Source organism: Erinaceus europaeus, chromosome 10 (assembly GCF_950295315.1).
Source record: "Erinaceus europaeus chromosome 10, mEriEur2.1, whole genome shotgun sequence".
Classification (NCBI taxonomy): Eukaryota; Metazoa; Chordata; class Mammalia; order Eulipotyphla; family Erinaceidae; genus Erinaceus; species Erinaceus europaeus.
In genome coordinates, this window is record NC_080171.1 from 77,949,561 (window position 1) to 77,976,621 (window position 27,061).

Consider the following 27,061-nt stretch of genomic DNA (forward strand, 5'->3'; position numbering starts at 1 on the left):
TGACAAATGCATAAGGGAGGCGCAACAAAGAGAACACTTTAGTATGGAGTTCCTACAGTTCGGTGACAAAGAGCTAACAGTTGGGGCAGGGCTAGATAGCTTAATGGTTGTGCAAAGAGTATTTCAAGCCTGAAGTTCCAAAGTCCTAGATCCAATTCCCTGCACCACCATAAACTAGAGCTGAACAGTGCTCTGGTTAAGAAAAAAAAAAAGAAAGAAAGAGAAAAAAAGATAACGGTTGGAACTGGGTGGTGGCAGACCTGTTTGAGCACAAACATAACAGTAAGCAAGGACCCAGGTTCAAGCCCCCAGCCCCTACCTACAGGGGGGAACCACAAGCAGTGTTGCAGGTGTCTCCCTCCCTCTTTATCTCCCCCTTTCCCTCTCAATGTTTTGGGGATTTTTTATTTTATTTTTTTTTTAACCAGAGCACTACTCAGCTCTGGCTTATGGTAGAGCAGGGACTTGAACCTGGGATTTAGGAGCCTTAGGCATGAGAATCTCTTTACATAACCATTATGCTATCTACTCCTCCCACCTACAATTTCTCTTTATCCAAAATAAATAAATAGCTAACGAGTGGCCCAGCAAGATAGCTCACCTGGGATGGTGCCTGTTCTGCCATCCCTTGGGCCTAGAGTTCATGCCTTGGCACCACAGAGAAGGTGCTACAGCAACGGAAGAAACGTAGGTGCTGTGGTCTCTTCCTCTCTGTGTCTCTTTCTATCAGAAAAAGTCAGCCCTGAGCAGAGAAGCACCAATGCTGATGTTGGTGCTGGTGGTGGGAGGGGGGCCAGGGGAACTTACAGTTGCAGCCCAGCAGGTGGTGAAATGAGTACAGTGTTGCCCTCTCACTGGCCCGACAGCCTCGCCCCTAATCAATGAGGCTACCTCTCCTGCTATCTGACCCTCCTTGCAGCTGGACTTCAAAGCTCCCCGTGCCACTCCACGGACCTTTCCTTCACCTTCCCTTCACTAGGCGCCCAGCTCAAGGACTGACACTGGGTTTTCGGGGGCTGAGTCCAGCAAAGGCACGGATGCTAAGGGACATAGAGGGACCAGCTCTGGCCGCAAGTCTATGAATCTCCTGAAGCCCACGGGCCTAGGGTCTCCTCTGCTGGGGGGGGGGGTTGGAGAGTAACTAGGCTTTGGGGTTGTCTGAGGCAGACCTGAGAGGCTTCCTGGAGGCGGGGTCGGGGTACTGGGGGGGTGGGGGGGAGAAAGAGAGCGGAATGGAGAGAGACAGCGCGCGGGGGGGGGGGGCAGATTCGCATCAGACTGTGTCTCCAGGCCTCCAAGTGATGTGGGCGGTGCGGGCGACGCCGAGAAACAGCAGCAGCGGCTGGCCGGCGGCTGGAGCAAGAGCCGCCGGAGCGGACCGCTGCCGCCGCGGAGCCCCAATCCTGCCGCGGGTCCGTCCGTCCGTGTGTCCTCGCGGGTCGGCGCGGGTCAGGCGGCAGAGCCCATGCAGCCGCGCAGCGAGCGCCCGGCCGGCAGGACGCAGAGCCCGGAGCGCGGCAGCCCGGGGCCGGGGCCCGAGGCGCCGCCGCCGCCCGCTCCGCAGCCCCCGGCGTGAGTGGGCTGGGCGGGGGGCGGGGGGCGCGGAGAGTTCGGGCCGCCGTGAGGGGGCGTCCTCCCTGCAGTCCGCCGAGGCTGGGCGGCCGGGCCAGGGGCCCGGTCCCTTTCGGGGAGCTCAGCTGGCACCCAGCTCTGGACGGGGCACCCATGGGCCGGGCCTCCATGGAGCCCGGGAGCGGGCTGCGGGCTGCCGGGAGGAGGTCCGCTGACCCAGCCCCGCCGCCCGCAGCCCCGAGGCAGAGCGCCCGCGCCCCCGGCAGGCCTGGCCCGCCGCGCCCATGGAGGGCGCCATGCAGCTGCTGAGTCGCGAGGGCCACACGGTGTCCCACAATTCCAAGCGCCACTACCACGACGCCTTCGTGGCCATGAGCCGCATGCGGCAGCGCGGGCTGCTGTGCGACATCGTGCTGCACGTGGCCGCCAAGGAGATCCGCGCGCACAAGGTGGTCCTAGCGTCCTGCAGCCCGTACTTCCACGCCATGTTCACAAGCAAGTACCGCCCTGGAGGGGCGAGGGTTGGGGGGCACAGAGCTTCCTGGGCCGTGGGGAGCCTGACCTGCTGTGCTTCCCTCGCAGATGAGATGAGCGAGAGCCGCCAGACGCACGTCACCCTGCACGACATCGACCCGCAGGCCCTGGACCAGCTGGTGCAGTTCGCCTACACGGCGGAGATCGTGGTGGGCGAGGGCAACGTGCAGGTGAGGCCACCCAAACCCCCCTGCCCACTTCTGTCCCCACTTCTGTCGTTATCAGATTCTCAGGCAGAGAGATAGCACACCCCGAGGCTTTCCTGCAGGGAGCAATGTTTATGATGCTGGCAAACCCATCTGGACTCCTGTCCACAGGAGCCTGGACACAATGGCACCTGCCTTTTTCATACAGTTACCAGCTTTTCCATAGTAACTCATAGCAACGAGCTTCACAGGTGACTTTTTCTTTTGTGTATACAGAGAGTACACCTCGTTTGGGTTATCAGACTCTTGGGCAGAAGTAGCAGGTTCTTTTTCTTTATCTTTTTATTAGTGGTTTAGTATTGATTTGCAGAACTATGAGAGAATGGGTTTAATACTGCACCATTCCCACCACTCTGTGTCCTTATTCCCTCCATTGGAAACTGCAGTAGTTCTCCCAAGGTCACAGATATGGGTTGTCTATTATGTTCTTTTCTTTTTATTAAATATTTATTTATTGATTCCATTTTGTTGCCCTTGTTGTGTTATTGTAGTTATTATTGTTATTGCTATTGATGTCATCGTTGTTGGATAGGACAGAGAAAAATGGAGAGAGGAGGGAAAGACAGAGTAGGGAAGAGAAAGATAGACACCTGCAGACCTGCTTCACCACTTGTGAAGCGACTCCCCTGCATGTGGGGAACCGGGGGCTTGAACCAGGATCCTTATGCCAGTCCTTGCGCTTTGTGCCACCTGCGCTTAACCTGCCGCGCTACTGCCCGACTCCCTTTTTCCTTCTTTTTTTATGTCTTTGTTTACTTATTATTGGATAGAGATAGAGAAATTGAGAGGGAAGGGGGGGAATGCAAGAGAAACAGACACCTGCAGCCCTGCTTCACTTGTGAAGTTTTTCCGCTGCAGGTGGGGACCAAAAGCTTGAACCCAGCTCCTTGAACACTGTAACCAGCTGCACCACCCCCTGGCCCCCATAGTATTTCTCCCTCTCTCTTTCTCTCTCCCTCTGTATGTGTGTGTGTGTGTGTGTGTGTGTGTATGTATTTGCTCATTTTTTTTGTATAGTCCTGCTCTTCATTTCCTTCTAAGTCATACCTACACCTATTAATACTTCCACACACCCATTCCCTCTCTGTGTCCAGTAGAATTGGAGTTCACAGTCCTCTAGTTATCTTCTAAAGTTTCTCTCTCTCTAGGTGTATGAGCCAAAATTTTTTTTGGAGTGCAGAAGGTGGGAGTTCTGGCTTCTGTAGTTATTACTTCAGTGGACATGGGTGGTGGCAGATGGATCCATACCATGAACCTGTCTCTATTTTCCCCTAGTAGGGTAGGGCTCTGGAGAGGTGAGGTTCTGGGACACATTTGGTGAAGTAGAAATAGCAGGTTCTAAGCCACCGACCAAGGCCTTTTTGATGACAACAGTAGAAAGTCCTATTTGGGGGGCCAGGCGGTAGCACAACAGGTTAAGCACACATGGTGCAAAGCAAAGACTGGTGTTAGGATCCCAGTTCGAGCCCCCGGCTCCCCACCTGCAGGGTGGTTCCTTCACAAGCGGTGAAGTAATCTATGGGTGTCTGTCTTTTTCTTCCTCTCTCTGTCTTCCCCTCTTCTCTCCATTTCTCTCTGTCCTATCCAACAATGGCAGCAATAACAACAATAATAATGACAGCGATAAACAAAAAGGGCAACAAAGGGGAGAAGGTTGCCTCCAGGAGCAGTGGATTCATAGTGATCCCCAGCAATAACCCTGGAGAAAAAAAAAAAAACCCTATTTGTGCTAAGAGGAGAGGAAAGATTGCTACCCACTGCATTTTGCTTTAACGAAGAATTTGACCCTTGCTTTCTCTTTAAAAGTTAACCCTTGTTTGCCTCGCCATCTCCCTGGCCACCCCACAGACGCTGCTCCCAGCAGCCAGCCTCCTGCAGCTGAACGGTGTTCGAGATGCCTGCTGCAAATTCCTGTTGAGTCAGCTGGACCCCTCCAACTGCCTGGGCATTCGCAGCTTTGCTGACACACACTCCTGCAGCGACCTGCTCAAGGCAGCGCACAGGTACGTGCTGCAGCACTTCGTGGACGTGGCCAAGACTGAGGAATTCATGCTGTTGCCGCTGAAGCAGGTAACGTGCCAGCGGGGCCCCAGACCCCCCCCCCCCCCAGCCTATAGTCCCCTGCCCCAGGGCCCTGGCTCTTTGTACCATCTCCTGAGCCTTACTATTAGCCATCTGACATGTTCCAGGCACCCCTCCGCACCTCCTTGCCCTTTGCCTGCCAATGACCTCTCTTTCAGGCCCAACCCAGGTCCCTCTGTCCTTGATGCCATGCCCCCCTGACCCCAGGACTTCACAGGCCCAGCCGGTGGCCCCTGACTCTGCTTGGCCCCTCCTCGTAGGAACACCAGGCCCCCCAGTGGAATCTCCCTCTCGGGCACCTTCAGGGCCCCAAGGGCCCCCGAGACCCTCCCCAGATCTCAGGCCTGAGGGTCCCCACCCCCAGGTGCTGGAACTGGTCTCTAGTGACAGCCTGAACGTGCCTTCTGAGGAGGATGTGTACCGCGCTGTTCTGAGCTGGGTCAAGCATGATGTGGAGGCCCGGAGGCAGCACGTCCCCCGGGTGAGGGCGGGCAGGGCAACACCGCCACACTGGGGAAGGGGAGGGGCTCTCTGCTCTCCCTTGCATCTGACCATGCTTCCCCACCAGCTGATGAAGTGTGTGCGGCTGCCTCTGCTGAGCCGGGACTTCCTGCTGGGACATGTGGACGCTGAGAGCCTGGTGAGGCACCACCCAGACTGCAAGGACCTGCTTATTGAAGCCCTCAAGTTCCACCTGCTACCTGAGCAGAGGGGTGTCCTGGGCACCAGCCGCACTCGGCCTCGGCGCTGTGAGGGTGCAGGGCCTGTGCTCTTTGCTGTGGGTACGCCCTCCTCTTGCCCTGCTTTCTGTGCTGGCCACTGCCTGCACTCCACCCCACCCCATCCCTTCATCCCCCCCATGTGTGTGACCCGTAGTCCAGCTCCATTCACACCAGTCCTGGTATCCTTCATAGGAATCTACCACTCCTGGTGACCTTTTTTTTTTTTCCCTACTATTTTAATTGCACAGGACAGAGAAACACAGGGGAGGGCAGATAGAGGGAGTGAGAGACATCTTCAGACCTGCTTCACTGCTTGTGAAGTTCCCCCTTGTAGACAGAACAGGGGCTCGAACCTGGTGCTTGCACTTGGTAATACGTGTGCGCCACCACCTGGCCCCCTTTTTCTTTTTATGAAGGAACTCTATTATTATGTATTTGTTTATTGGATAGAGACAGGAATCAAGAGAGAAAGGAAAAGCAGGAAGAGAGAGGAAGAGACACCTGCAACCCTGCTTTACCACTTGTGAAGCTTCCACCCTTCAGGTGGGGACTAGGGGCTTGTATCTCCATCCTTGTGCATCGTAACATATGTGCTCAACAGACGAGCCACCACCAGGCCTCCTCTCCCTGCACCTCTCTACATACCCCTAGCCCACTGTCCCCCCTGGCCTGTCACCCCCTCTCCAGGTGGCGGGAGCCTGTTTGCCATTCATGGGGACTGTGAAGCCTATGACACACGCACGGACCGCTGGCATGTGGTGGCTTCCATGTCTACACGTAGGGCCCGGGTAGGCGTGGCAGCTGTGGGAAACCGGCTGTATGCAGTGGGTGGGTAAGTGTGTCGCTTGGTCAGCCAGGGGCTCTGGCCATGCCCGACATACCACCTGACTGGCAGTGGACCTTTCTCTAGTTACGACGGGACCTCAGACTTGGCCACTGTTGAGTCCTACGACCCTGTGACCAACACCTGGCAGCCCGAGGTGTCCATGGGCACAAGGCGCAGCTGTCTGGGTGTGGCTGCACTGCATGGGCTCCTGTATGCAGCTGGTGGCTACGATGGGGCCTCCTGCCTCAACAGGTGGGGGGACACACCAGGAATCCTAGGGGCATGCTCAGCAGCAGGTGTGACTGCGTCAGGGTGCCATGTCATACCCAAAGTGGGCCAACTTGGGGTCTCAGCTGACTCAAATCAGCATATGCCAGCCCCCTCTACTCAGGTGCTGGACCCAGGTGGACACTTAGCCAGGCTCTCCAGCAGCCAGTTTCTCTTCCTGCCCCAGCCAGGCCCTGGGTCTGAGCCTCTGACAGTGGGTGGGGCTTCAGTCCATGTGTGTGTGTGTGTGTGTGTGTGTATGTGTGTGTGTGTTGGGGGGAGGGGGACAGGCCCTGGGGGCCCAGGCAGCACTGGAGAACAAGGCCACCCTGTGTCCACAGTGCCGAGCGCTATGACCCCCTGACTGGAACGTGGACGTCAGTGGCTGCCATGAGCACGCGGAGGCGATATGTGCGTGTAGCCATGCTGGGTGGGTGACGCACCTGCTTTCTACTCCACCCCCTTTGCCTAGTTCCCACCCAGGAGAAGTCCAACTCCCTGCAGTAGCAGGTGCACCCAACCCCGTGCAGCAGCAGGTGTGCCACAAGCTCATGTGCTTCCTGCAGATGGGAACCTGTACGCTGTGGGCGGTTATGACAGCTCGTCACACCTGGCCACCGCGGAGAAGTATGAGCCCCAGGTCAGACACCTCGCTGCCCAACCCCACTGGTCTCCTGTGGACACCCTGCCTGGGTTTCTGTCCTTGCATGGAGGTAGTGGGGGAGGGTGGGAGGCTCTTGATCATCCATCCATCCCCAGTCCGGCCCCTTGCACCCCAGGTGAATTCATGGACACCTGTGGCCTCCATGCTGAGCCGCCGCAGCTCCGCAGGTGTGGCAGTGCTGGAGGGGGCCCTCTACGTTGCGGGGGGCAATGATGGCACCAGCTGCCTTAATTCCGTGGAGAGATACAACCCCAAGGCGGGCACCTGGGAGAGTGTGGCGCCCATGAACATCCGCAGGTGTGCCCCCCAACACCCATTGACCGAGGAGTTCCTTGTCATCCCCACAAGGATGAGCCTACTCCCCTGCAGACTCTGATGGGTGCCAGGGCTTTTTCATTTCTCCTGCGTAGAAAGCCCTCCCCTCTGGGCTTATGCAAAAGAGACTGGATTACGCAGGGAGACTCTCATGTCTGAGGCTCCAAAGTCCCAGGTTCAGTCCCCTGCCACCCCAAGCCAGAGCTGAGCAGTACTCTTGAGTTAAAAAGAAAAAAACAAAGAAAGCCCTCCCCTCTAGCTCTTTTGTGCTCTTCCTGCATTGAGCAGGAAACTGCAGCCTCTGTCCAAGGTACTGAGGCTCCTAGGCCCTCCCTGTCTCTGAGCCTAGGCCCCGCCCCTAAGTCTAGGCTCTGCCCAATCTGAGTCATGGTTTTGCCTAGGCCCCGCCCCCTGGTAGGAAGTCCTGCTTAGGCCCCGCCCCGCACAGGCCCATTTCTCTGACCCACCCCCTCCCACAGGAGCACTCATGACTTGGTAGCCATGGACGGCTGGCTGTACGCAGTAGGGGGCAATGATGGCAGCTCTAGCCTTAATTCCATCGAGAAGTACAACCCGAGGACCAACAAATGGGTGGCGGCATCGTGCATGTTCACCCGGCGCAGCAGCGTGGGCGTGGCTGTCCTGGAGCTGCTCAACTTCCCGCCACCCTCATCACCCACGCTGTCGGTGTCGTCCACCAGCCTCTGACCACCGACTGTACCATGAAGGCCACACCTCCCTCATGCCTTAAGCCTGCGGCAGCCCCGCCAAAAATAACCCGCGTCCGTCTAGTTTGTCCATACCTCCGTGTCTGTCTGTGTACCGTTTATTTATTCACTCACCTGGTTATTTATTTGTTCCAGTGCAGCCACCAGGTCACACGTTTACTCCAGAGGTGTCCTGTGGCACAGGACTAGGATGCCCCCTCTCTAACCCTGGGTGTTGGGAGTACCCTCTTGTCTCCAAGCCCACTCTGGGACTGGAGGGAGGACAGCAGACTCAGAGGAGCTAGGGGGTGGGGTGGGGTGTTTCTAAGCAGGTGTGCACGCCCCTCCCCAGCCTGCACTTTGCACACCATCCACGCCTGTCCCAGGCCAACAGTAGTGGGCTTCCTCCCCCTGGGCGCAGCACTGCCTCTAGATCCCATGCTGAGTCTGTGTGTCCCAGACCCCACACAGCAATATGAGCTGACTTGAATAATAAACGTATTTCTTGGGTTGCCTGGGGCCTGAGGCTCAGTATCCAGTTGTCTGTGTCCCGGTATTTTATGGAGGGGTGGGCAGCTGAGTGTCAAGACTTGAGACTGTGTGCACACAGCCTGGTTCTGATGTTCCTGGATCCCTGGCTCTCCACTGGTCCTAGGCAGAGGGCTGCATGGGTGCTCCTTGCCACACTAAGTATATCCTGGATCCCCTGGGATGGAGGTGGCTAAGTCCTGGGAAATGACCTTGGCATTGTGTATTGAGTGTGCAGTCCCAGCTTCCCCTTCTAAAGGCAAGCAAGCCTTGCTCCAGAGACTGGGAGCCAGCATGGGGCCCTGGTGGCCACTGTGACTCAGAGAAGACTCAGTGGAAACAGGATGTGGAAACATGGGTTTGGTTGGGGGGGGTGGTGAAAAGGTCCTTGGGCTCACCAGCTCCAGCTCTGGCACTTGCACCTAAGTGAGAGACCCACAAACTGGGCCTCCCTGAACTGGCTAGCCAGTTATCCCCTCCCCTGGCTGGCCTGCTCTCCTGCCCAGGTAGGAGCTGGCCCCTCCCAGGAAGGCCCCGCCCTTGACCTGCCCTGATCCTGGCTCATCCTGGCCCCGCCCTCCAGTTGGGCAGGAGGCAGACCAGGAGCTTCGGAAGCACCGCCACTGGCAGCCATCAGCCATGGGGAACAGCCACTGTGTCCCACAGGCCCCTCGCAGGCTGCGTGCTTCCTTCTCCAGAAAGCCCTCGCTGAAGGGACACAGGTATGGGCACATGCGGAATCCCAGCCAGGGTGGCCTCACCCTCACCCCACCTCAAGCCGGGCAGTGAGCCCCCTCCCCTTGCCCATAGGGATGACAGCACCAGGAAGCTGGCTGGCCTCTGCCCCGAAGTTGGTCCCGATGGGGACGCTGCTGACAAGATCTTCTACTACATCCCAGGCTCGGTGAGCAGGGACCTACAGTTGGGGGTGGGGGTTCTGAGGATCTGTGTGCACTGTTCCTGTGCTGGGACCCAGGGGTTTGACCAGAGCTGGGGGAGTTGCCGCCCCTCTAGGAAGATCTTGGGCCGAAAGTCTGAGAGAGAGCGAAACTGGCTGAGGCCTGAGTCAGTGTGTGTGAGCACCTGGGCAGGCCTTGGGCGGGGCCTGGAGGCCCAGAGGGACCAAGCTACACCTGCAGTCTGGGCCTGGCGTGGGACAGCATGCCCAGGCACATATGGGCTGGACTGGGCACAAGGAGCCCGCTGCTCCAGTGGCTGTGCATGCACGAGCTATGTCACCCTCTGGGGCTATTGTGGGGAGAAGCTAATGCCCCTCTCTTGCCCTCCCAGAACTCCTTGCCAGGTGGGTGCCACCCACAGCAACCCTGCCTCAGGCAGTGGACAAGGGACTTTTCTTGGGACTCAGTGGGCTGGGCTGAGGTCCTTCATATGGCCAAGCTCAGAGCCCAGCTCCCTTTGTCCAAGTCCAGGATGCCTGGTGTGACTGGTGGCATCCAGTGCGGTGTGGTGGCTCTGCTGTCTCCACCACCACTTGTGAATGGACTTTTGAGTAGACAGGCCCAGGCTGTCGGCCCTCTGAAGGTGGGGCCAGACCTAGGGGAGGAGCTAACTGGATCCCAGGAGCCTGACCCACTTGGGAACTGGACTCAGCGGCTCCTCCACCCTGAGACTGGGTCAGGACTCTGCAGGTCTCGGTCCTTCCTGCTCCACGGCCTATTTCACTGGTCCCACCCCAGCCACGTCTTTCCCTGTGCAGGGTGTGGGTACCAGAGCCGCACCCCGGCCAGGGAAGCTGCCAGTCTGTTTGTTCACATTCCTGGGCTTGCCCATGGGATGGCTCAAGGTTGGCCAGGGCACAGTGGCCCAAGAGGTGACCCCCATCACCTTTCCTCCTGGTTGAGCACCCTAGCCCATAGCAACCCAGTCTTCCCACCTCCCCCTCCCTTTCAGAAGCTGGTGTTAAATCCCAGCACACCCCAGGGCCCTGTCCACTAGAAGGAGCAGCAGTGGTTACGGCCCCGCACCCCTGGCAGGGCCAGATGGAAATAGGGACTGCCCCCATCAAGGGCTCAGGAGATTATGTAGGGAGGGGGTCAGAAGGCATGGCATGTGTCTGTCTGCGTGCTTTTGTTTTCTGCCCCTAGTACCTCACCCCTGCACAATTCTGTTGCTACAAGCAAGCTTTTTTTTTTCTTTTCTCATTTTAATTTCAGGTGTGTGTGTTGGGGGTGGAGTGGGGCTAAATCCAGGTCCTTGAACCTAGTAGCTATCTTCTAATCCCAGGAATCTGGGATTTCTTTTCTAGATTTATTTGTTAACGAGTGAGAGAGAAGGAGAAAGAAACAGAGCCAAAGCACCATGCTACTGCAGGGAATGCTGGGAGTGGAACTCAGGACCTCAAGCTTTTGAGTTCAAGACTTTATCCATTGGGTCACTGCCTGGCCCAAGGCTGGGGTATTAAGAAGGTCCTAGGGTGAGACAGAAGTCCCCTGGAAGAGCACTTGTATCCCTGGGGAGACAAGAGGCTCCTACTGGTCAAAGAACTTTGACATAGAGCCCTGCTGGCAGCCTGAAGCCAATGGGGAGTGGGGGTGGGGTGGGGAGGTGAATGGGGGAGGGCAGAATGCCCTGCAGTTCCCTTAGAACCTGGTGTGAGTCATCAGAGGGCATTAGAGGTCTGGAGGCTCCAGGCAGCACCTCAGACATGTGGGAGCCCACTGCCCCGAGAGTACAGGTGTTCAGCTCAGAGCTGGGGAAGGAGAGGTTGAGCCCTGCCCCATAGGGCTCTGTGTGTCCATGTGCTGTTAGTTCTGTACACATGTGCTGTGTACATGTGTGTATATTCTTTACTGTTTTTAATTTTATTTTTAACCAGAGCATTTATTAGCTCCGGCTTATGGTGGCTCAGGGGATTGAACCTGGAACTTTGGAGCTTCAGGCATAAGAGTCTCTTCATATAGTGATTATGCTATCTACCCCCACCCCTTTTTTATTTTTATATTTATTTACTTATTGGATAGAAGGTAGAGGGAACATAAAAGGTCACAGCACCAAAGCTTCCTTCAAATGCAGTAGGGATTGAGCTCAAACCTGGGTTGCCACATGATTTATTTATTTATCTATTTATTTACGAGACAGGCAGAAAGAGAGAATGGAAGAAACCACAGCACTGAAGCCTCCTCCACTGCTGTGGAGGCTGGGCTGGAACCTGGGCCTCACACATGGCAAAACAGTGCACTGTCCACACGAGCTATTCTGCCAGCCCACGTGTGTATGTTCTTAATCTCTGTGCATGACTGACCTGTGTGTGTGGCAGGGCCATGCCCCATCCCCATGACCTCCACCCCCTGAGTGCCTCTCCCCTCAGGATATCCCAGGCCTGGAGAGCCAGCGAGAGAGCCTGGAGCAGCCAATCCTGAGCGTGTTCCGGAAGGGCCGGCGGCAGGTGCCTGTGAGGAACCTGGGCAAGGTGGTTCACTACAGCAAGGTCCAGCTACGCTTCCAGCACAGTCAGGTGGGGCCCTGCCAGGCAGAGGGAAGCCAGGGACCGCCCTGGGACCCTGCCACTGAAGCCCTATCTCCCCAGGACACCAGTGACTGCTACCTGGAGCTCTTTCCCTCCCACCTCTACTTCCAAGCCGTGGGCTCGGAGGGGCTCACTTTCCAGGTGAAGGGGCTGGGCTGGAGGCAGAGGGGAAAGTGCCGATCCTCCAAGCCTGGCTGTTGGGGATCCCAACCCAGGCCTCCCCTTGTTCCTGGTAGGGGCTGTTGCCACTGACTGAGCTGAGCTTGTGCCCACTGGAGGGCACCAAGGAGCACGGCTTCCAGATCACAAGTAAGTGGGCACAGCCTTGGTGCTGCATGCACCAGAGGGGGCCGGGCTGGGTGGAGGGCCGAGCTAGGGATCCCCGGTTGGTTATCCACCCAGCCCACTGTGCCCTTCCCCACAGGCCCACTGCCCACGCCCCTCCTGGTGCTGTGCCCCAGCCAGGCTGAGCTGGGCCGCTGGCTCTACCACCTGGACAAACAGATGACGCTGGTTGCAGGGCTGCGGCACTGCCACTCAGCACCCCTCCAGGTCAGTGTCAGACATCCTGCGACCCTCCCTCGCCCACTCCTCTGCCCCTCCCTCACCCCCCTTTCCCAGGGTCCCACTGAGGATGAGCTCCCCTGGACTCTACAGCGCAGGCTGAGCCGGCTTCGGACAGCGTCAGGGCGTCTTGTGGAGGGCAGCGCCATCTGTGCCTCCAGGGTTAAACTGCAGCACTTGCCCGCGCAGGTGGGCTGGGGACACGGAGCGGGACATGGGTGGGGGATAGGTGATGGCACCAGCCCTCCGTGCTTACCTGCCCCCCCCCCCACAGGAGCAGTGGGACCGGCTCCTCATCCTGTACCCCACTTCTCTGGCCATTTTCTCTGAGGAGGCAGAAGGCCTTTGCTTTAAGGTGGGGCCCCAACACCTTGAACCCCACCCCAGGGAGCCGCCCTGCGTGGGGGTGGGGAGGGGGCAGCTGCTCAGGAGGAACCTGTATTTTGAGGCCTGTTGGGACAGAGAGAGCCACCCCGCCCAGGCCACCCACTGCCCTGGTCAGTCTGGTCTCAGCTCTGATGGGCCAGGCAGCTGGTGGAGCAGCTCCTGGGAGGGACTTCTGGGCTACCCCCATTCCTTGTCCCAGGAACACTGCATGTGTGTTGGTGTGTGAGTGTGTGCATGTGTGTAAGTGTATGTGGCAGTATATGTGTGTTATAGAGTATGATTTGTCCTACTTTGTTATAACCAGGGCTTTACCTTCTGGGCTGACTTTTTCAGATATTGATTGGTGGAGGGAGTGCACACCTGTTAGAGTGCTCATGTCATCCTGCACAGGCACCAGGTTCAGCCTCATGAGCGGTAAAACAGGGCTGCAGGTGTCTCTCCTCTCTCACTCTCTAGCTCCATTTTCCCTCTCAATTTCTGTCTCTGTCCAATAAATATTTAAAAATTTAAAAAAAGGTGTATTAGGGAAAGAGAGAGAGAAAGAGGAAATCACACACATTTGCTACCCAGGAGGTGGTGCAGTAGACTCAGCATGAAGATCTGAGTTTGATCCCAGCATCACATGTATCAAAGTGATGCTCTGGCTTTCTTTCCCTGTATCTCTTTCATAAATAAATAAATAAATTGGCACCCCAATGGGGTAGTGGGGCTTTAACCTGCCTTGCATGCATGGCAAAGCAGCCACTCTCTCAGGTAAGCTATCTTGTTAGTGTGAGTGTGTGTTTATATGTGAGTTTTAATTTTTTTTTCATTTTTCAGGGTTATCAGGGGCTTGGTGCCAGCACTACAAATCCACTGATCCTGATAGCCATTTTTTCCCCCATTTTACTTGATAGGACAGAGAGAAATTGAGAGGGAAGGAGGAGATAGATACCTACAGACCTGTTTCACTGCTTGTGAAGCATCCCCCTGTAAGTGGAGAGCTGGGGGTTCAAACCTGGATTCTTGCACAGATCCTTGCACTTAATACTGTGTACACTTAACCAGGTATGCCACTGCCTAGCCTCCTATTTTAAATATCTTATTTATTTATTGGATAGAGACAGAGAGAAATCTAGAGGAAAGGAGAAGATAGAGAGGGAATGAGGCAGAAAGACACCTACAGCACTGCTTTACTACTTGTAAAGTAACCCCTTGCGGGTGGGGATCAGGGACTTGAATCTGGATCCCTGCACACTGTAATGTGTGCACTCAACCAGGTGTGCCACCACCCAGCTCTCTATTTATTTATTTATTTTACAAGAGCACTGCTCAGCTCTGGCTTATGGTGGTGCGGGAGATTGAACCTGGGACTTCAGAGCCTTAAGCATGAGAGTCTTTATGGATAACCATTATGCTAACAGCCCCTGCCCAGCTCTCTTTATTTATTTATAGTTGTTGTTATTATTATTATTATTATTATTTTACCAGAACACTGATCAGCTCTGGCTTATGGTGGTGTGGGGGATTTAACCTGGGACTTCAGAGCCTCAAGCACCAGAGTCTCTTTGCATAACCATTATGCTATCTGCGCCCACCCCTACCCAACCCTCTCTATGTGATATATATTACAAATGACTTATTTGGGGGCTGGATGGTGGTGCACCCGATTAAGCACACATAGTACTATGCACAAGGACCCATGCAAGGACCTGGGTTTGAGCTCCTGCTCCCCACATGCAGCAGAGACACTTCACAGCAATGAAGCAGCTCTGCAGGTGCCCATCTTTTTTTTTAAGTATTTTAAAAATTAATTTATTTTTAAATATTAATTTATTTTCCCTTTTGTTTCCCTTGTTGTTTCATATTGTTGTAGTTATTATTGTTGTTCTTGATGTCATCGTTGGATAAGACAGAGAGAAATTGAGAGAGGAGGGAAAGACAGAGAGGGGGAGAGAAAGGTAGACACCTGCAGATCTGCTTTACCGCTTGTGAAGTGACTCCCCTGTAAGTGGGGAGCCGGGGGCTAGAACTGGGATCCTTAGGCTGGTCCTTGTGCTTTTTAAAATTTTTTTTTAAAAAATATTTATTTTATTTATTTACTCCCTTTTGTTGCCCTTATTGTTTTATTGTTGTTGTCGTTGTTGGATAGGACAGAGAGAAATAGAGAGAGGAGGGGAAGACAGAGAGGAGAGAAAGACACCTGCAGACCTCCTTCACCGCCTGTGAAGCGACTCCCCTGCAGGTGGGGAGCTGGGGTTCGAACCAGAATCCTTATGCTGGTCCTTGTGCTTTGCGCCACCTGTGCTTAACCCACTGCGCTACAGCCCAACTCCCTGGTCCTTGTGCTTTATGCCACGTGTGCTTAACCCGCTGCGCCACCGCTCGACTCCTGGTGCCTATCTTTCTTTCCCCCTCCTCTTAATTTCTGTATGTCCTATCGAATAAAATAGGGGGAAAAATGGCTGCTGGAAGTGGTGGATTCATAGTGCTGGCACTGGGCCCCAGCGATAATAACCCCTTGGAGGGGAAAAAAAAGTTCTTTACTAAAAGAGAAAACAAACCAGAGCATCACCCTGGCACATGTGATGCTGGGATAAAACTTGGGGCATCCTGGTTTTAAGTTCAGAGCTGTAGTCACTGTGCCACCTCCCGGGCTGCTGTGAGTGTTGTGCAGATGCGTGAGTACATACACACCTGTGTATGTGTGGGGCCAGCATTGCGCAGACTGAGACCATGCCCGTCACTGCCTGCAGGGGGAGCTCCCACTCAGCGCCGTGCATATCAACCTGGAGGAGAAGGACAAGCAGATCCGCTCCTTCCTCATTGAAGGTAGCAAGCATTGAGAAGATGGGTGGGCCACTGTGCAGTGCCTGGTGGGGGCCCTCCGTGGCTGGGCCCTCATGGTGTCTGTCACCAGGACCCCTCATTAACTCCATCCGTGTTCTGTGTGCCACCTACGAGGACTACAGCCGCTGGCTGCTGTGCCTGCAGGAGCTGGCCAGCCGGGATACTCCCTCTGCTCCCCCGAGTCTGCTGGGACTGCGGCTACCGGCACATGTAAGCTCCAGGCATGGCAGGACGGGCACAGGCTGGGGGGACACCGCCTGGGCTCATCCCACCCTCCCCTGCTGTCCAGGCGGTGGCTGGTGCCCTAGGCTCCCTCCCCTCTGATGGGCGAGCCAGCTGGGACTCGGGGTGCCCAGCCACCTCCTCTGCCCATACCAGTCAATCCCTCCCGGATTCCTGCCATGCACAGCCTGCACCTGTGAGTATGGGGCCCCCATAGCACTCTCCCCAGGGCGGGACCCCAGTCCCCACAGCACAGGTGCTTTCTAATGGGAGGGCGTTCAATGCAGCCATAGAGCAGAGGGACCTAGTACCATGGGGGTGGACCATGAATTGAAGGTGCTGTGCTGTCTCTCATTCTTTTATTTATTTATTGCCTTTTGTTGCCCTTGTTGTTTTATTGTAGTTATTATTGTTGCTGTTATTGATGTCACTGTTGTTGGATAGGAGAGAGAGAAATAGAGAGAGGAGGGGAAGACAGAGGAGGAGAGACACTTGCAGACCTGCTTCACTGCTTGTGAAGCAACTCCCCTGTAGGTGGGGAGCCAGGGCCTCGAACTGGGATCCTTACGCCGATCCTTGCACTTTGCACCACCCCGCTTAACCCGCTTCGCTATCACCCTTCTCCCTGCTGTCTCTCATTCTGTCTCCCCCCCTCTATGTCTCTCCTCTCTTTCTCTCTCACCCTTTTTGCTTCTTTCTATTTCAGGTTGAAAAAGAACAATGGGGGAGTCAGGCAGAAGCGCAGTGGGTTCGCACATGTGGTGCGAAGCGCAAGGACAGGTGTAAGGATTCCAGTTCGAGCCTCCGGCTCCCCACCTGCAGGGGAGTCGCTTCACAGGCGGTGAAGCAGATCTGCAGGTGTCTATCCTTCTCTCCCCCTCTCTGTCTTCCCCTCCTCTCTACATTTCTCTCTGTCCTATCTAACAATATCAATAACTACAACAATATGAAACAACAAGGGCAACAAAAGGGAAAATAAATAAATATTTTAAAAAATTTAAATAAAAAAAGAACAGTGGCAGGGTGGGGGGAGATAGTATAATGGTTCTACAAAGGACTTTTATGGCTGAGGCTCAAGGTCAGGTTCAGTCCTTGACAGCACCAGAAAGAAGCCAGAGCTGAGCTGTACTCTGGGAGGGGGAAAAACAAGAAAGAGCAGCAGAAGACAAACATAAACAGATATTTAAATCCAGGAGGTACACAGTGGATGAACTATTGGGCCCTCAAGCATGAGTTAGGTCCCCAGAGAGCATCACAGATGCTCTGGCTCTCTCTTTCTCTTTTAATACTCATTTATTCCTTTTTGTTGCCTTTGTTGTTTTATTGTTGTAGTTATTATTGTTATTGATGTCATCATTGTTGGATAGGACAGAGAGAAATGGAGAGTGGAGAGGAAGACAGAGGGGAGGAGAGAAAGACAAACACCTGCAGAGCTGCTTCACCACTTGTGAGGTGACTTCCCTGCAGGTGGGGAGCCAGAGGCTCGAACCGGGATCCTTATGCAGGTCCTTGTGCTTTGCACCACGCGCACTTAATCCACTGCGCTACCACCTGACTTGACTCCCTCTCTCTCTTTTTCTAACTAATGAATAATTTAAGATATTTTATTGTTTTTATATATTTTGGATAGAGACAAGGTGAAATTGAGAGGGGGGAAAAGAGAGAGAAATAAAGATACCTGCAGCCTTGCTTCACTAGGCATGAAGCTTCCCCCCGTATGTGGGGACCTAGGTCTTGAACCCAAGTGCTTGCTCATGGGAGCATGTGTGCTCAACCGGCTATGCCACCACCTGGCCTCCAATAATTCTTTTTTGTTTTTTGAGAGTGAATGGGAGAGAGGTCTCAGGGAACCTTCTGGAATGCCTTGGTCCCCCAGGAGCAGGACCCCCCTGGCTGCTCCAGCATCACCAGGCAGAGGGCAGAGCTCAGGCGGGGAGGCAGCAGCCGGTCCCCCAGGAGCAAGGTCTGTGGGGAAGGGCCTGGACCGGCCCCCCTGCTGCACCTGGACCTGACCAAGGTGAGCTCATGCACTCCCTCATCCCCATCATCAGTTGGCCTGCCCCTCCCTGGTGCCCTGGAGCCTTCCAGAGGAGGAAAGATGGGATTCTGTGGTCTGGGCTCACTGTCCCTCTGTCCCACAGCTGAGTGTGGACACTAGTGCCCAGACCACAGAGCAGTCCCTGGAGGCCCCACACTCCCCACTCTACGCTGACCCCTACACACCTCCTGCCACCACACATCACAGGGTTACAGACGTGCGGGGCCTGGACCAGGTCAGCCTTGGGGCCATGGCAGGGGTGGGGAATAAAATAATGGGGGGGGGGCTGGGAAGAACAGGGGCCACCCCTCACCTACACAATCCTGCAGTTCATCAGCGCCATGCAGAGCTCACTTGGACCCGAGCCCTCCAACCAGTTCCCCCGGGTGCCAGTGTCTGTGCCGGTTACTGACCCCCAGTTGCCATCAAGGAAGGGTCCCCCACCGCCTCGCACCTCCCTGCACCACCGAGGCTCTTTCAAGGGCCGGGCAGTACAGCCCCCAGGCTCTCCTCAGCTAGTGAGTGACCCCCAGCCTTGAGGGAGCAGGAGACTTGGGAGCAGGGAGGACAAGGCAGGAGGGGAGCAGTGGGGAGCAGGGAGGAAATAGGGGTCCAGCACCCTTTTCTGAGGGTTCTTGCTTGGAATCCCAGGTATCCTCTTCAAAAGAAGAGTCCCCCCAGCCCCTGCCACCTCCTGCAGGTGAGTGAGGGCTGCCAATTCTTCCTGGGGGGGGTCCAGCTTCCCAAAGTCATAACACTTGCCTGTCCCCCACTTCAGACAGCTGCACCCCCTGGAGCTACGACATCTGGGACAAGGCCTTGTCTCCTTCCCATCAGCGGGGTGCCCGGAGGCATGCCCTTGAGACTGAGGGGGGGCTGATCCAATGGATCTGAGGGCCCCCACATTGAGGGGCAGCAGAGCCTCTGTGGAACCCAGCCAATAACAGCTGATTGAAGGAGACTCCAGGTCCCTGAGTTTGGGGGGACTCTGGGTTCTTGGGGGCCAGGAGGAAGCCCCATCCTGATAATGACTACAGATCAGGGTGGGACCCCCAAAGGGTCCAAACCTCAGCTCCAGCCCCCCAGGAAAGAAATGAGGGTGCTTACTGCCCCCCCACATGGGTTGCACGTGTGAAAGTCAAGGGGCTGAGGAGGCTGAGTGAAGGTCAGAGTACGTGAGGTCAGAGGTGTGGAGGTTGGAGGTCAGCAAGGGCAGAGGGGTCCCCAGCAGGAAGGGATGGCCCCACTGGTGAGCATGTGTGGGTACAGGGCAGGCGGGCGATGGTGATGAAAGATCCAACAAGAAAGGAAAAAGTGACTTTATTGGTGTGTGTCTGTCTCTTTCTGCTCAGGAACCAAGGGCCCTGTATGCACTGCCCACCCCCCAGCTCCCCACCAAGAACCCCAATCTCTGTCCTGCTGTCCTGACTCCTCTCAGCCCTGGCATAGCCCCAAAGTATCCTACCCCCTCACACTGCGCCTCACCCAGGGCTTCACAAGGTGGGATGGGGGGTCTTGGAGCACTGCCCCACAACACACCCACCCTGCAGGAGTCTCGCAGGGGCTCCCTACAACCACATGTCCTTCTTCATCATATCAGCCAGGGATCAACCTCACAGCTCTGAAGTTAAAGGTCAAGGCCCCTCCCCCCAAGCCCTGGGCATCCCCACCCATCTATCAACTGGAAAGACTCCTGGGGACTCACTGCCCTCCTCAACTCTGTCCAGCCCCCTTGGGGGGAATCTGCACTGCTCTGAACCTCTCTCACTTCCTGGACCCTGCTTGCCCCTCTCTGCCTGCCCAATAGCAGGTTCAGCTGTGTTCCAAATGGCCTTCCCACTCCCTACTAAGTGTGCCCTACACACAGCGCACTTGCATTCCACATTCCAGTTGTGGTGCCTCCCCCAACCCCCCCCCCCCCCGCCTCACATAGGTCCCAGGTCACCAGCTGGACACTCAGGTGGAATCTGGGGCCACCAGTGCTGGGAATGCTGGCTTCTTTGCTTTGTGGACCACAGGGGTCAAAGGGCACAGCCTCAGGGCAGCACCTAGTCCTGAGCACCTGTGGTCATTTCCTTGTCCTGCCTCCTTGCTGAGCCAAGGTCCTAGGAGCTGGGGCTGGGGCTCCGGCTGGGACTTGGGCTCTGGCTTGGGCTGCGGTAGCCTCGCCTCACCTGCCGGCGGAAGTAGCGGATGGCTGACACCGTGCCGATGTTGGCTAGCAAGACTGCAAGAGAAGCACGACAAGTCCTGAGCACTGTCAGGCTTTTGAGGGCAGGAAGAGGCAGCTCAGCAGTGGGGGTGGGGTGGGGTGGGGGAGCAAGGCCAGGTGAGCCTCCCATTGCCCTCCAGTCCTCTGCCCACCCCCACGCCCTCAAAACCTGTTTTCCAGGCATCTGGGGTCTGTAGGTCTGAGGTCCTCACGGCCCAGGTGGCAAAGGCTACGAACACCAGGCACATGTCCCTCTGGCTGAGGTTAAATGACATGAGGGGAGCCTGGGGCTGCCCTGAGGAGAGAAAACACCTGAGTTGAGAAGACACCTGAGTTGAGTCCCTCCACTGTGACACCCTCCCAGCCTGTATCTCCCTAGACCCAGGGTCTGAGTCACATCTGCCCTATGATCCCCAGGTCCTGAGATAGTCTTGGCTTCTTGGTTAAGAAAATATCTTTCGGGGGAGTCGGGCTGTAGTGTAGTGGGCTAAGCGCAGGTGGCGCAAAGCACAAGGACCGGCATAAGGATCCTGGTTCGAACCCGGGCTCCCCACCTGCAGGGGAGTCGCTTCACAGGCGGTGAAGCAGGTTTGCAGGTGTCTATCTTTCTCTCCTCCTCTCTGTCTTCCCCTCCCTCTCTCCATTTCTCTCTGTCCTATCCAACAACGACAACAATAATAACTACAACAATAAAACAACAAGGGCAACAAAAGGGAATAAAAAAATAAATATAAAAAAAAAGAAGAAAATATCTTTCGGGAGTTGGGCTGTAGTGCATCGGATTAAGCGCACATGCCAAAACTCAAGGACTGGCGTAAGGATCCAGGTTCGAGCCCCCGGCTCCCCACCTGCAGGGGGGTCGCTTCACAAATGGTGAAGCAGGTCTGCAGGTGTCTGTCTTTCTCTCCCCATCTCTGTCTTCCTCTCCTTTCTCCATTTCTTGCTGTCCTATTTGGCAGCAGCAACAACAATAATAAAAACAACCACAACAATGATAAAAACAAGGGCAAAAAAAAGGAAAATAAAATAAATAAAATATTAAAAAAGAAAATCTTCCAGGGGGTCGGGCGGTAGCACAGTGAGTTAAGTGCATATGGTGCAAAGCACAAGGACCAGCATAAAGATCCTGGTTCGAGCCCCTGGCTCCCCACCTGCAGGGGGGTCTCTTCACAACAGTGAAGCAGGTCTGCAGGTGTCTTTCTCTTCCTCTCTCTGTCTCCCCTCCTCTCTTGATTTCTTTCTGTCCTATCCAACAGCAATAACAACAATAATAATAACCACAACAACAAGGACAACAAAAGGGAAAAAAAAGCTGGGAGTCATGTGGTAGCGCAACGGGTTAAGTGCAGGTGGTGCAAAGCACAAGGACCGGCATAAGGATCCTGGTTCGAGCCCCCAGCTCCCCATCTGCAGAGGAGTCACTTCACAAGCAGTGAAGCAGGTCTGCAGGTGTCTGTCTTTCTCTCCCCATCTCTGTCTTCCCTTCCTCTCTCTATTTCTCTCTGTCCTATCCAACAATGACAACAATAAAAAACAAGGGCAAGGAAATAAATAAATACTTAAAAAAAAAGCCTCCAGGAGCAGTGGATTTGTGGTGCAGGCACTGAGCCCCAGCAATAACCCTGGAGGATGGATATATTCCATGGCTGCCAGAAAGACAGCACAGAGGTTTAAGCAAAGAAAGACTTTCAGTAGATAGTATAATGGTTATGCAACGGGACTCTAGTGCCTGAGGCTCCAAAGCCCCAGGTCCAGTCCCCTGCAACCACCATAAGCCAGAGCTGAGCAGTGCTTTGGTAAAATAAACAAATAAATAATGAAATAAGTAATTAAAAAAAAAAGATTTCACACTACAGGCTCCAAAGTCCCAGACTCAATCCCCCAAACTTTCAGAAGCCAGAGCTGAGCAGTACTCTGGTGAAGGAAGGAAGGAAATGTCTGGGAAGGCAGCATAATGAGTGATTCTGCAAAAGACTCATGCCTAAGACTCATACCACCAGAAGCCAGAACTCAGCAGTGCCTTGATTAAAAAAAGGGGGAGAGGGAGGTGGAGGGGGGCAAGCTGTGGCACAGCAAGCTGAGTGCACACCATGTTCAAGGACCTGGGTTCAAGCCCCCATTCCCATCTGTGGAGGGGAAGTCATGAGACGTTGAAGCAGGCCTGCAGGTGTCTATCTTTTCGTCCTCAGTATCTCCTCCTCCTCTCTCAATTTCTCTCTTCCCTATCAAATAAATAGAAATAAATAAATAGAAAAAGAAAGATCCGCCAGGAGTGGTGGATTCCTAGTGCCAGTACTGATCCCTAGCAATTACCCTGGTGGCAAAAAAAAAAGGCTGAGGAGACAACATAGTGGTTATGCAAAAAGATTTTTTTCTCCAGAGGCACAAAAGGTCCCAGGTTCATTCCCCAGCACCACCATAAGCCAGAGCTGAGCAGTACTCTGGTAAAACAAAAGGATAATAAAAGAAAGAAAGAGAGAAAAAAAAGTGGAGGAGGAAAGGAAAGAAGAAAATGGTTGGGGAGGGAGTCCAGCGGTAGCACAAAGGGTTAAGCACAGGTGGTGCAAAGTGCAAGGACTGGCAAAGGATCCCAGTTTGATCCCCTGGCTCCCCACCTGCAGGGGAGTCACTTTACAAGTGGCTTTCCCCCTCTGTCTTCCCCTCCTCTCTCCATTTCTCTCTATTCTATCCAACAATGATGACAACAATAATAACTACGACAACAATAACAAAAAAAAAGGTATTAAAAAGGAAGGAGTAAATAAATATTTTTTTAAAAAGGGGGGCTGGGGAGTCAACATAGTGGTTCTGCAAAATGACTCTCATGCCTGAGGTTCCAAGGTTCCAGGTTCAATTCCAGCACCACCACAGGACAGAGCTGAGTAGTATTCTGGTAAACAAAAAACTGAGTTTCTGAGCTGCAGTTTGTCCTGTGGGTGACCAGAACAGGGCAGGACCATTGCCAGGCCTGGACACACGTGGTCACTGGGCTCACACCCCAAGTGGCTGGCTGCCCCTCCTCCCCCCTGGAATGGTTGGAGCCAGCCCTCCTCCCCATGTTGCCTTGAGGCCCCTGGTGGTGGCTGAGCTCATGGGGTCCTGCCTTTTCCCTCAACCCACCCCACCCCCACCCTGGCCGGGCTCCCTGGACAGCATGTTCCCGGGACTGTGCACACACCTGCTCCCCTGAGCGCCAGCTCCAGCTGCCGAGGAAGGGCATCCGAGGGGGCCATGGGGCTTGTGCACAGGGGGCCTGAGGTGGGGGCCTCCAAGGCCTGCAGGCGCAGCAGGGCTGCGGGGCCCAGGATGCCCCCTGGCCCATCCTCCCCCAGGAAGTGTTCGTAGGCCTCAGGGAAGGCCAAAGGCTCCCTGGGTGGGGGGGCTGGTGGATCTGGAGCAGGAACGGAGCAGCTCCTTGGTCGCTGGGCCCTAGTGTCCCTGAAGAAGAACTCGCACACATCGGGCCACTGCACCTCCGTGGAGGCCTGACTATCCTCGACGTCTTCATCCTCCTCCTCAATGGTATCGCAGAAGAAGAACTCGTAGGCCTCAGGGAGTGTCACAGCAAAGTTGCTCCTGGGTGCCGGCCCCCCTAAGGCTGAGGAGGTTGGGGGAGGCAGGTGCTTAAGGATTCGAGGCTGAGGTGGCCGGGACCCCACAGCCACAGCATCCCAGGCTCCAGGTCCCCCAGCGTCCCAGGCAGCTGTCCTGAGGGCTAAGGGCCGGACAGGGGAGGGAGGGCCCAAGGTCATGGCCTCCAGTGACTTGGGGTCAGACTCATCCATGGAGAAGCGCACCTTCTTCCTCCTGGCGGCTTTGCCAGCTAGCTGGGGATCACCGTTGTGGGGTCCTGGGCCACCTGCTGGGGGCTCTTCCCTGGGCTTCTCCCCATGGCTGCCTGGAGACTCACTGCAGCTCACGCCCACATCAGGAGTAGTCTGGGACCGGGGGGCAGGTGTAAACACACCCCCATTGGAAGGGGCCTGGGCAGCAAGGGAGGACAGGGCTGTGGGGGGGCTGGCCTTGGAGGCAGGAGCAGGGGTACCTGCCCCTGCCTTGACCATTGGGCTGGGTATAGGCTGACCCGCATTCAGTCTAGGTTCGGAGGGGGATGTAGACAGAGCCATGTTGACTTGAGACTTGAAAGAAAGTGGGGACAGAGTTGTATCAGGCTGAAGCTTGCAGATGGGTGTAGACAGAGTTAGGTCCTCCAGTTGAGGCTTGGAGGAGAACGTAGACAGAGCCATGTCAGGTTGAGGCTTGGAAGAGGGCGTAGACTGAGCTGTGTTGACTTGAGCCTTGGATACAGGTGTAGACAGAGTCATGCTCAGTTGTTGAGAATTTGAGGTGGGTGTAGACAGAGCCATGTCGGGTGGAGGTTTGGAGGAGGGTGTATACAGAGCCACGTTGACTTGAGGCTTGGAGGCAGATTTAGACAGAGCTGTGTCAGGTTGAGGCTCAGAAGAGGGTGTAGACAGAGGTGTATCAGGTGGCACCTTAGAGGCAGGTATAGATAGAGCTGTGTCTGGTGGAGGTTTAGAGGAGAGTGTAGACAGAGTTCTATCAGGTTGAAGCTTGCAGGCAGGTGTAGACAGAGGCAGGTCCTCAGGTTGAGGCTTGGAGGAGGTTGTAGACAAAGCTGTGTCCAGTTGCTGAGAATTTGAGGTGGGTGTAGATAGAGCCATGTCTTGTTGTTGCGGGCTTGAGGTGGGTATAGACAGAGCCATAGGAGGCTGTGGCTTGGAGGAGGGTCTAGATGGAGCCATGTCTAGCTGCTGAGGGTCAGAGGTGGGTGCAGACAGAGCAGTGCCCAGTTGCGGAGGGTCCGAGGCAGGTATACATGAAACAGTACCTAGTAGCTCAGGGTCCAAGGTGGGTGTAAGTGGAGCTGTGTTCAGTTCCCGAGGGTTCAAGGTGGGTATAGACAGAGCTGTGTTCAGTTGCTGAGGGTCCAAGGCAGGTATAGATGGAGTAGTATCCAGTTGCTGAAGGTCCAAGGCAGGTGCAGATGGAGCTTTGTTCAGTTGCTGAGGGTCTGAGGTGGGTGTAGACAGAGCCTTGTGTGACTTGGCCCTTCGAGCCAGCCGGGTTCTGGGGCTCGTCCTGAGAGGATCTGTGCTGGGCTGTCCAACAGGTTCAGGTGGACAGGGCCTGGCCTCCCACTCGTGGCCACTCTGGCCATCTGGACCCTGCTCACCCTGCCTGGCGCCCTCCGCAAGGAGTCCTTCCTCAGGCTGGGCCTCAGAGCAGGACACAAGGGCGCCCGGATGCCCACCCACCCTGGCAACTGCATGCCTCTTCTTCCTGCCGGGGCTGCGTGGCAGAGCCCCAGGGCTGCTGGGGGACTCCTGGGGGGTCCTGGGGCTGCTGGGGGACTCCTGGGGGGCTATGCCAGGGGAAGGCTTCCCGGAGGCTGGGCGGCGCAGGGCAGGCCCCTGCAGCAGCCTCTGCATGGCAGCTGTGGATGGCTCTGGGGGTGCCGGGTCACCCCCAGGCTGTGTGGACGTGCTGGGCGTCTGCTGGTCCGGCTCACACCCAGACCTGCTGACCAGCCGCTGGGTGACTAGCTCGTCCTCCCGTCTGGAGCAGGGCCAGGCCCTGCCCCCTGGGGGACTGCTGCCACTGCTGTCCCCTTGCTCAATGTCACTACAGGGGAGCTCGTCTCCGGATGCCAGGCTGATCTGCTGGAGGCCGCACTCATCAGCTGCAGCTGCAAACTCTGCCCAGTCCCTCTCACTCAGCTGCACGCTGTACTGGAAGTTCTCCATCAGACACCCTCACACAGTTTACAGGTTTCACATCCCTGGGCTGCTCCCCGTCTGACCTCAGTGGCCACCCCCGCTTCCCTGGCTCCAGACCCAGCACACCATCCTGGGAGAAAGCAGAAGAGAGTCAAAGAGCTGCTGGTGAGTCTGGCTGCCCACTCTTCCCAGGAGAGAGAGCCCTGCTCACCGGGAAGGACGCCTGCTTTGCTGTAAGCATGACCCAGGTCCTAGCCTGGCTCCCAATGCACCAGGGGAAGCTCCCACCCATACTGTGGGATTTTCTCCCTGTCTATCCGAAAAAGTGAAGTTGGAGGCATGGATCCTTAACAGTGACAAAACAAGTCCTCAACTCCCACTTTCCCATGGTCAGACTGACCCTGAATGAGAACATTGTGATCCCTGGAGGTAGTGCAGTTGCTGAGGCCTTGGACTCTCCAACATGAGGTCTTGAGTTTGATCCCCAGTATCTCATGTGCCAGAGTGATGCCCTGGGTCTCTCTCTCTCTCTCCTCTCTTTCATGTTAGCGAATAAATAAAATCTTTAACAAACAAAGAAAAACAAAAAAGCCAAGTGGTGGTATACTCAGTTGAGCACACATATCGGATCCCGGATGAAGCCCTTAGTCCCCACCTGCAGGGGAGAAGCTTCATGAGCAGTGATGCAGGACTGCAGGTATCTCTTTCCCTCTCTATCTCTCCATCTCCAATCTATTTCTTTCCTATAAATAAAAATATTTAAAAAAATAATAATTCGGGGTCAGGCGGTGGCGCACCTGGTTAATCACTCACATTACAGTGTACGAGGATCCAGGTTCAAGTCCCTGGTCCCCACCTGTAGAGAGGAAAGCTTAACAGAAGTGGTGAAGCAGAGCTGCAGGTGTCTCTCTGTCTCTCCCCTGTCCCCCACCCCTTCTCAATTTCTCTCTGTCTCTATACAATAATAAATAAATAAAATAAAATAATAATTCATTTGGGAGAGACAGCATAACTGTTATGCAAAAAAAAACAACAAACTCTCGGGAGTCGGGCTGTAGCGCAGCGGGTTAAGCGCAGGTGGCGCTAAGCACAAGGACCCGCATAAGGATCCTGGTTCAAGCCCTGGCTCCCCACCTGCAGGGGTGTCGCTTCACAAGC

General features: G+C 55.3%; 3 protein-coding genes across 16 annotated transcripts in view; 2 read left to right on the plus strand and 1 right to left on the minus strand.

Moving 5' to 3' along the window:
• Window positions 1-1,222: 1,222 nt before the first annotated feature.
• KLHL17 (kelch like family member 17) lies at window positions 1,223-8,429 on the plus strand. Of its 7 annotated transcripts, none has more exons than XM_060199806.1 (12): window positions 1,230-1,572; window positions 1,808-2,067; window positions 2,155-2,276; window positions 4,161-4,382; window positions 4,759-4,875; window positions 4,963-5,172; window positions 5,804-5,904; window positions 6,027-6,194; window positions 6,551-6,639; window positions 6,776-6,849; window positions 6,989-7,170; window positions 7,668-8,429. In XM_060199806.1, exons 1-12 carry the CDS (start codon window positions 1,466-1,468, stop codon window positions 7,894-7,896), a joined length of 1,881 nt encoding a protein of 626 aa, XP_060055789.1. In that variant the 5' UTR covers window positions 1,230-1,465; the 3' UTR covers window positions 7,897-8,429. The 7 variants fall into 7 exon arrangements, with proteins under 7 accessions (XP_060055795.1, XP_060055789.1, XP_060055793.1 ...); XM_060199809.1 differs by having other exon boundaries at window positions 1,231-1,572; window positions 4,963-5,034; XM_060199805.1 differs by having other exon boundaries at window positions 1,237-1,572; window positions 4,963-5,176; window positions 5,804-5,948.
• A 467-nt stretch (window positions 8,430-8,896) lies between these two features.
• Window positions 8,897-19,273, plus strand: PLEKHN1 (pleckstrin homology domain containing N1). Of its 4 annotated transcripts, none has more exons than XM_007525750.2 (16): window positions 8,897-9,145; window positions 9,234-9,327; window positions 11,752-11,898; window positions 11,971-12,051; window positions 12,147-12,219; window positions 12,335-12,462; window positions 12,532-12,663; window positions 12,749-12,829; window positions 15,597-15,672; window positions 15,761-15,900; window positions 15,980-16,108; window positions 17,789-17,929; window positions 18,054-18,185; window positions 18,280-18,468; window positions 18,602-18,650; window positions 18,729-19,273. In XM_007525750.2, exons 1-16 carry the CDS (start codon window positions 9,063-9,065, stop codon window positions 18,842-18,844), a joined length of 1,791 nt encoding a protein of 596 aa, XP_007525812.1. In that variant the 5' UTR covers window positions 8,897-9,062; the 3' UTR covers window positions 18,845-19,273. The 4 variants fall into 4 exon arrangements, with proteins under 4 accessions (XP_007525812.1, XP_060055797.1, XP_060055798.1 ...); XM_060199814.1 differs by having other exon boundaries at window positions 8,899-9,145; window positions 12,568-12,663; XM_060199815.1 differs by lacking the exon at window positions 12,749-12,829 and having other exon boundaries at window positions 8,899-9,145.
• Window positions 19,274-19,842: 569 nt separating this feature from the next.
• The window catches only part of PERM1 (PPARGC1 and ESRR induced regulator, muscle 1), a 42,208-nt gene continuing 34,989 nt past the window's right edge, over window positions 19,843-27,061 (minus strand). For 4 of the 5 annotated variants that reach the window (XM_060199821.1, XM_060199817.1, XM_060199819.1 and 1 more), the window contains exons 2-4: window positions 23,341-26,033; window positions 20,332-20,457; window positions 19,843-20,177 (exon numbers count right to left, since the gene is read on the minus strand). In XM_060199821.1, coding sequence (XP_060055804.1) covers window positions 20,056-20,177; window positions 20,332-20,457; window positions 23,341-25,930 — 2,838 coding nt within the window. In that variant the 5' untranslated portion in view covers window positions 25,931-26,033 and the 3' untranslated portion in view covers window positions 19,843-20,055. Of the gene's footprint in view, window positions 20,178-20,331; window positions 20,458-23,340; window positions 26,034-26,303; window positions 26,555-27,061 lie in introns of those variants that run through there. The other variant, XM_007525749.3, reaches the window with a different exon arrangement.

Bases quoted from the DNA above. Each gene is read 5' to 3' on its own strand.
- PLEKHN1 (XM_007525750.2), top strand. From the start codon at position 9,063: ATGGGGAACAGCCACTGTGTCCCACAGGCCCCTCGCAGGCTGCGTGCT. The intron at 11,899-11,970 runs GTGGGGCCCTGC...CTATCTCCCCAG, and splicing joins TACGCTTCCAGCACAGTCAG to GACACCAGTGACTGCTACCT. The intron at 18,186-18,279 runs GTCAGCCTTGGG...ACAATCCTGCAG, and splicing joins ACGTGCGGGGCCTGGACCAG to TTCATCAGCGCCATGCAGAG.
- KLHL17 (XM_060199805.1), top strand. From the start codon at position 1,466: ATGCAGCCGCGCAGCGAGCGCCCGGCCGGCAGGACGCAGAGCCCGGAG. The intron at 2,277-4,160 runs GTGAGGCCACCC...GCCACCCCACAG, and splicing joins TGGGCGAGGGCAACGTGCAG to ACGCTGCTCCCAGCAGCCAG. The intron at 4,876-4,962 runs GTGAGGGCGGGC...CTTCCCCACCAG, and splicing joins GGAGGCAGCACGTCCCCCGG to CTGATGAAGTGTGTGCGGCT.